This window comes from Myxocyprinus asiaticus, chromosome 25, assembly GCF_019703515.2.
Source record: "Myxocyprinus asiaticus isolate MX2 ecotype Aquarium Trade chromosome 25, UBuf_Myxa_2, whole genome shotgun sequence".
In the NCBI taxonomy this organism is placed as follows: Eukaryota; Metazoa; Chordata; class Actinopteri; order Cypriniformes; family Catostomidae; genus Myxocyprinus; species Myxocyprinus asiaticus.
The window spans coordinates 9,067,338-9,075,993 of NC_059368.1; the positions used below are offsets into that span (position 1 = coordinate 9,067,338).

Here is an 8,656-nt window from a genome sequence, read left to right on the forward strand (position 1 = left end):
TTTGGTTGAAAATTACTAAATTCAATTTTATGTGCATTTGTTAGTAAATTAAAATGCATAAATCTTTATTTTTTTTATTATTATTTTTTTTTAGTGTAGGCTATAAAAGTTTTATTTTTAAAACTCAGTCAAAACGTTAGTATAACTTTCAGTAATAACATTAACAAACAATGTTACATGATAATATAATGCTTAACAGATTTTTTTATTCAAAAATTTCATGATAATATGATATAATATAATATATGCCTAATATAATATAATATGAAAATAATAATATGAAAATTCATTTATAGCCTAATGTTTGTTAATGATGTATTAAAGCCACTATAAAATGTTACAGAATTTCTAGACAATTTCTTAAAATTTTCAAGAGAAACATCTGCTCTTCTTAGAAGAAGTTTATAAAGAGAGAATGCATGAGGAGGACCCAAAAATTTCGTGACGTCGACAGTCATGTGACTTCTCCAAACTTTGTGCGTCTGCTTTGCACATTCTTTCCTCTGACTCTCTTATAAGCGAGGAAAGTTTGACATGTGTGTCTCAGTTTCTCCATAGTCGCTCTGCTTGGGATTTGGTGCCTGATCTTCAGAAGTGACGGAGTAAGTCCCTACAGGGCTCTCCTCTCTTTACTTCTCTCCAGGTAAAATTTACACAAAGTCTCAAAAATTTTTTCAGAAACTTTTGATTTATCTCCACAGCGAAACTAATGGAAAGTTAATCATTTTTTTCTTGTTGTTGTTGTTGTTGTTCTTCTTCTTCTTTTTGGTTTTTTCTTCTTTTTCCCCATTTTTTTTAAACAAATGTAAAAGTTTTTAAACGGCTCTTATCAAATGGAATTTTAACTTTAACTAACTGAACTAAACTTGTGAATTTAGACGTTTGTAATACTGCTATAATCTGACTCTTATAATAAATTATAGTCATATTGATCATGATATGATATTTTATTCACATAAAATATGAAAGCTACTTTCGGCGTGAAAATGAGATTTAACAGGCATTTTTTTCTTAATCAAAACAAATAAATGAAATCATTGAAAATTCCATACAAAAAAAAAATTGTGTCTGGAAAAAAGTTTTAAAAGTTTTGAAAGAAAAAGTATGAAGGAATCAAGAACATGATGAATGAACTGGAACTAATTATAACATTTGTTTTGTTTTTTTCTATAATCAGCTAAAAAAAAAATAAAAACAAACAAACAAACAAAAAAAAAACGTTTAGTCTTTTTTTTACTTTGTTTTATAACGGTAATAGTACACTTCTTACAGGGAAGAAACGGGATGCCTTTTTCAATAACGCGCAATAGGGGGTGCTGTTCATATGTTGAACCTGCAATCCTCAAGCGTTCATATCTGATTTCTATGTAGACTACTTATTTTATCAAATGTAAATACAAATATCAGTTCGTTTTATTTTATTTTATTTGTTCGTACAATTTTGGGCATGTATCAAACAGTTGGACAGCATAGTAAATTGGTCAGATTAAAGGGTCACATACAGTTGTGTTATCTTTCAGATTCAAATGAATTACTATATAGGCCTACCAGATATTGAACGCATCTCTAAATTCAGTAGCCTAATATGCAACAGTTTGGCCTCATAGAGTCATTACAGACAGACAAAACTAATTTGTCAGTCATTTCACTGAATGGTTCTAAAATTGCATCAGAAAAATGGTTCTTTGGCTTGTAAAAATAGCAGAACCATTTTTAAATGATAGCATATAGTCCTTCTGGAGGTTCCATGAAGAAACCTGCATCGAAAGTGCAGGTGTAAAGAATCTTAAACCCTAACACAAAGAACCAATTCAGCCTACAAGGGCTCTTTAGGTGGATGTGGTTTTAAATGGAACTATGAATATTTTTAAAGAGCCTTAAAAGGACAAATTTTTAAACTTCTTCCACAATAACTCTTGCGGCTTGTGGACTTTATTGCAGAAATTCATAATATACTGTACATTCAATATACCCTATTTAAACTGTTTTTTTGTGGGAGGATTTGGTTTGTGCCACAGAGCCGGCAATATGTCCAGGATATTAAAGAGATGCTGCTCTTTATGCCTATAGCAGCACATGAGTCAGGCAGTTCTTCAGAACGTCTTCAACAGTTCCTTATGACTTTCCATAACACAGAAGAATTAATAAAGGGCTTGCTTCCCAATTCAGCTGTAATTACAAGTGAATATTATTGTTTTATTTCAAAACCTCTGCTGTGACTGGAAGAATAAACACCTTGAGAGATAAGCACCTTAAATTCCCCAGTAAAGCAATCTCCTTGTTGCTTAACCATGTTTTCTTGATAATAAAGTGGCCTTTAGGATATTTTAATCAGAAGATGAATACTCACGTTCTGCAAAAACTAATGTGATGGTATTTAGTTAAGAACATCTCCTTTTGTGTTCCATGGATTAAAGACAGTCATACAGGTTTGGAATGGCATGAAGGTGACTGAATGACAACATAACTTTCATTTTTGGGTGAACTAGTTCTCTAACATCCCTAAAGAGCCTCATGTTTGTTATCTGAGCGATCTAAATCCAAAGGTTAATCTTAAATTAACCTTAAATTAATCTGTTATGTTAATCTTAAATTCAAATCATGATTATTTTCCTAATGATATCCCCATTAGGTACCGAAGCCTACTTTCTCTCATCATGTGCTTTTTATATGCCAAAAAATACACAATATTACATCCCAGCTTTCTCTTTTCAGCTAGAACTCTCTCAAGATGGGTGACTGGAGTGCTCTGGGAAGGCTCCTTGACAAGGTGCAGGCCTACTCCACAGCCGGTGGGAAGATCTGGCTCTCTGTGCTCTTCATCTTTCGGATTCTAGTTCTGGGAACAGCAGTGGAGTCGGCCTGGGGGGACGAGCAGTCAGCTTTCCAGTGTAACACCCTGCAGCCTGGTTGTGAAAATGTCTGCTACGATAAATCGTTCCCCATCTCGCATGTGCGCTTATGGGTGCTGCAGATCATCTTTGTGTCCACCCCTACGCTACTGTACCTAGCGCATGTATTTTACCTGATCCACAAAGAGGAGAAGCTGAACCGTAAAGTGGAGGAGCTGAAGGTGGTACAGAACGACGGAGGTGATGTGGAGATCCATCTGAAGAACATCGAGTTCAAGAAGCTCAAGCATGGCCTGCAGGAACACGGCAAGGTGAAGATGAAGGGTGCTCTCCTGCGCACCTACATTGTGAGCATCCTTTTCAAGTCGTTCTTTGAGGTGGGCTTCCTGCTAATACAGTGGTTTCTTTACGGCTTCAGTCTGTCAGCCGTGTACACCTGCGAGCGCTTGCCTTGCCCCCAGCGGGTGGACTGTTTCCTCTCTAGGCCCACGGAGAAGACTGTCTTTATTATCTTCATGCTAGTGGTTTCTCTGGTCTCGCTTGTGCTTAACGTTATCGAGCTATTCTATGTGTCATTCAAACGGATCAAAGACCGCTTCAAAGATAAACAATACCAGTTCGCAACCGGCACCTTGAGCCCTACGCCTAAGGAACTGTCCCCCACAAAATATGCATTCTACAACGGTTGCTCCTCACCAACCGCGCCACTTTCGCCGATGTCACCGCCAGGCTACAAGCTAGCGACCGGCGAGCGGACCAACTCTTGTCGCAATTACAACAAGCAGGCCAATGAGCAGAACTGGGCCAACTACAGCACAGAGCAAAATCGTCTAGGCCAGAACGGTAGCACCATCTCCAATTCACACGCTCAGGCCTTTGAGTACCCTGACGATACGCACGAGCACAAGAAACTAACGGCAGGTCACGAGCTGCAGCCATTAGCGTTGATTGACGCACGGCCGTGCAGCCGGGCCAGCAGCCGCATAAGCAGTCGAGCGAGGCCCGATGATTTGGATGTCTAGCTGTACAACTTGGTGCAGTGTCACAACATAAGAGGACTGACGCAGGAAGTGAGACGGGCTTGTTTCCTCTACAGAGGGGACGGGGCTAATTCTGCACATGTTCCTCACTAGAATCTAGTTGATACAGAGACATAAAATTACTCACACTGCTGGAGGTACTATTCATTAATAATGATGTTGAAACTAGCAGAGCTAACATGCCCTAACAACTGAACAGCCAGGGGCTCGAAGGACACAAGCGGGGCGAACCTGGCTTATCTCTCAATTCAACCCACCAAAATATGCCTTGTTGTGATTGATTTTGATTTGATTGTATGTTTTTATTTTTTTTTTATTTTTTTCAAAATGCCACACAATGATCCCATTTTAACGTATTGCACTTCTATGTGTAGAATTGTATTCTAACCCCCAAATCACACTTTCAGTTGGATCTCAGTTGATTCCAGTTATTTTGTCACTCATATTCATGATCTCAAATCCATGTTGTCCAACAGGCCCCTAGTGTTCATGAACTAATATTTATTTATTCATAAAAGACTAACAGGATATCCACCACTAGATAGAGATTGACTACTACTCAAGGTAACATTTACATAATTAATACTATCCAATTACATATTTATTGACAATAATCAAAATTTCAGCAGTACATTAAGGTGAGGCTTTTATAAATCACAGTGTGACTGTCATTTTCCTGATAAACTTTGAATTTATGTGGTGTCGGTTTTTTGTTATTTGATGATATTTGTTGTTTTGGGTGGTGGTATGAAATGGAAGTGTCTATGTGTGGACTAAGCTGCTGTACCAACTGTTACACGGCTTGACTTCTTATTTTTGAAGAAATTGTACTCTAAAGAGTCTGTGAGAGAAAGGCTTTACTTCTGTTCTCTTTTTAAAATGCCATTTTATTTTCATCTGTTGATGGGGGGGGGGGGGGGTGGGCTGGGGTGGGGGTGGGAGTGGTGAAGGAGGCAGGATTGAATTAGAATTATAGATTTTTTTTTTTGTCTTACCTTTTGAGTGAATGATTTTTTTAACTCAATGTAATCATTGCTGCTTGAGAAATAGAGATTTAGTACTGTAAATCAAGCTAACTATGTCACAAATGTGAGTTTTTAGAAGACTGCTTTCTAGAGCTGGACTAATATTTAGTCAGTAATATTAAGAGATATATGCCAGCGTAGCTCCATAACTACCAAACACTAGTAGGTGAAATTTCATTATGGACATTCTTTTGTTTTGATTTTCAAATTTTGCATCATAGTACATTGGTTATCATTCGCTCATGGATCCTTCAGCTACAATGGTGTTTGCACTGAAATGTTTGGCTAGGGTGTTATTTGATGCAAAAATGACAAAAAAGTTATCTGTTATGCATGTAACTAATTTATTTGACAACATTACACAGTGTAAAATCACTACACCTCAACAGTTTCTTTTGCAAAATCTGTGGTTTTTGGATGGCGAGTGGCTATGGCAAAATTTTGCATCTGGTAAATAACAAAAAATGGGCTTTAAAATTGGAAAAACACTAAGGTAGTGATATTTCATGTTAATTCCACTATTGTACAGTATGCATGGCAGTGGAAAAGCCAAGCAATGAAACAAAAAAGGACGTTAATCAAATCTGTGAAAAAGCAATTTAACCAATAAAGTTTTTTTGTTCTTTTTAATTTTGTATTTGTGTGATTCCATAAAACTATTAAATGAACACATTTTCATGAGGTTAATGCACAGAATAGTTTCAGTAAGTAGATATTATTAATACTCAAACTTCACTTCCAATTACTCATTACCCATTTCAGTATTGTTACACCCATTCAGAGCCTTATGATCTACAAAAGACAAAATGCACTGCAATTTGTCTGGTGCCAGTCTCTAAAGGTGTGTCGTGCAGATATTTTATCCAAAAGAATTAGCCCTACACAAACCACTGTGTTTAAACAGGCAATAGCAACAAACACAGTGTAACAGCCAAAATCCATATACGCCAAGACCAACTTGCAAACCAAACTGATAAGTTTTTACATGTAGGCTGTTTTAAAATGCCCCAGAAACTTTCAAAATTTCATCATATAAAAAAGATTCAGTGCCTTTTCTCTGATCCAAGTTTCCCATTTAACCTTTCCACAAAGCTAAATAAAACCATATGCCTGGGCCGAGTCTGTGGACCACATGTGGCTAGAGCAGAACAAGAAAAAAGCATGAGACTTTGATCTAGTGCTAATTAATGTAGATCTATTTTAACTAGATTTATCACACAATCCTATTGCATATAACAGAGCAAATGCCTTTCTCTGTGTGCGTACACACAGTATACAGTATATCTAATAATATTTATTATTATTATAAGTGTCTGAAATGTTTTCATTATCCAAAGACCAGTTTCCATTTCTATTTTTTCTATATAAAAAAATATCAAAGTGACATTTATAATATATATATATATATATATATATATATATATATATATATATATCATATATATATGCTGAGCAAAAATTTCAAGCAAAACTTTTTCACATACTGTTCAGAATTAGGACCAACAGTATTTTGACAATATGTGGTTGTCAATCTTTTTTTAAACATGTCCATTATTAATGTGATGAACTACAGGACATCTGTGTGAACTTGAGTGGAACTGACTTCATAAATCCAGTAAACATCACTTTGACACCAGTTGCATACAAGTAATTGCAGAAATGTAAATCTGTCTAATTGAAGTTAGTTTTGAGAAAAGCTCTATCAGCATTTGTTTTTGGTGCAGTTTTGTTTGATATTTTGTATCTAATGCAATGCCATCCAGCCCGTTTTAATGACCCAAGTGTCTAAATGCTTGATAATATACATACAGATACAGTCCAGTATAAGCAGAGGTGGGTAGAGTAGCCAAAAACTGTACTCAAGTAAAAGTACTATTACTTTAAAAAAAAAATAAAAAAATTACTAAAGTAGAAGTAAAAGTGCTAACATAAATAATTAATTAAGAATAAGAAAGTATCCAATTAAAAGAGTACTCAAGTAGTGAGTAACTCGTTACTTTCACAAATGACATAATGGACATTAACTACCTGCATTCCAATACATAATACACATTTAACATGTATTATTATTATTATTATTATTATTAATGGAAATTCTGTCATCATTCACCATCATGTTGTTCCAAACCCATATGGATTTCTTTCTTCCATGCAACACAATAAGGAGATTTTAGACAGAATGTTAGCTCGGTCACCATTTACTTTCAGTGAATGTGTTTATATATATATATATATATATATATATATATATATATATATATATATATATATATATATATATAGAAAGTTAATGGTGACTGAGACTGTCAGTCCCTAACATTCTGTCTAACATCTTTTGAGTTCCACAGAATACAGAAGGTCACACAGGTTTGGAACAACATAAGGGTAGGGAAATGATGACAGAATATTAAATTATGGCTGAGCTATCACTTTAAAGGGGTAGTTCACCCAAATATGAAAATGATCTCATCATTTACTCACCCTCATGCCATCCCAGATGTGTATGACTTCCTTTCTTCTGCAGAACATAAATTAAGATTTTTAGAAGAATATTTCAGCTCTGTAGGTCCATACAATGCAAGTGAATGGGTACCAAAATGTTTATGCTCCAAAAAGCAAATGCAGGCACCATAAAAGTAATCCATACGACTCCAGTGGTTAAATCCATATCTTCAGAAGTTATATGATAGGTGTGGGTGAGAAACAGATCAATATTTAAGTCATTTTTTGTTAGAAGTTCTTCTCCCAGCCCAGCAGGGGGCGATATGCGGAAAAGAATGTGAATCACCAAAAACACAAGAAGAAGAATGTGAAAGTGATCTGTTACTCATCCACACCTATCACATCGCTTTTGATGATATTGATTTAACCACTGGAGTCTTATGGATTACTTTTATGCTAACTTATATGATTTTTTTTTTTAGCTTTAAAATGTTGGCACCCATTCACTTGCATTGCATGGACCAAAAGAGCTGAGAAATTTTTCTAAAAATCTTAATTTGTGTTCTACAGAAGAAAGGAAGTCAAACACATCTGGGATGGCATAAGGGTGAATAAATGATAAGATAATTTTCATTTTTGGGTGAACTATCCCTTTAAGGGCTCTTAAATATTTTGCTGCAGATTTAAAAATGTACACTTAAAAACGTCATGGTTACTTGTGTAACCTTCATTCCCTGTTGGAGGGAACGAGACGTTGTGTCGACGTAGTGACACTAGGGGTCACTCTTGGGAGTCCGAGACACCTCTGGTCTTTGATAAAAGGCCAATGAAAATTGGCGAGTGGTATTTGCATGCCATTCCCCCGGACATACGGGTATAAAAGGAGCTGGTATGCAACCACTCATTCAGGTTTTATGCAAAGATCCGGCCAATTCAGCGGGTAGTTCAGCGTTGTGGCAGGAGGGACACAATGTCTCGTTCCCTCCATCAGGGAATGGAGGTTACACAAGTAAGTAGAGAGGCACCTTTGGCCAGGGCCCAGGAAGCCGCTACACCCCTGGTAGAATGGGTTCGTAGCCCTAATGGGGGCAGCATGTCCTGGGCGAGATATGCCATAGTTATGGCGTCAATGAGCCAGTGGGCAATCCTCTGCTTGGAGACAGCACTTCCTTTCCACTGTGCACCAAAGCAGACAAATAACTGCTCAGAGATTCTAAAGCTCTGCGTACGATCCAAATAGACGTGTAAAGCGCGCACCAGACACAGCAACGACAGGGCTGAGTCTGCCTCCTCCTGG

General features: G+C 36.6%; 1 protein-coding gene across 2 annotated transcripts; it reads left to right on the plus strand.

The window, feature by feature from the left end:
• The first annotated feature begins 490 nt into the window (after window positions 1–490).
• LOC127416060 (gap junction alpha-1 protein-like) lies at window positions 491–4,796 on the plus strand. Of its 2 annotated transcripts, none has more exons than XM_051655175.1 (2): window positions 491–643; window positions 2,716–4,796. In XM_051655175.1, the coding sequence occupies exon 2, from the start codon at window positions 2,732–2,734 to the stop codon at window positions 3,872–3,874; it is 1,143 nt and encodes a 380-aa protein (XP_051511135.1). In that variant the 5' UTR covers window positions 491–643; window positions 2,716–2,731; the 3' UTR covers window positions 3,875–4,796. The 2 variants fall into 2 exon arrangements, with proteins under 2 accessions (XP_051511135.1, XP_051511136.1); XM_051655176.1 differs by having other exon boundaries at window positions 506–643; window positions 2,720–4,796.
• The last annotated feature ends 3,860 nt before the right edge of the window (window positions 4,797–8,656 follow it).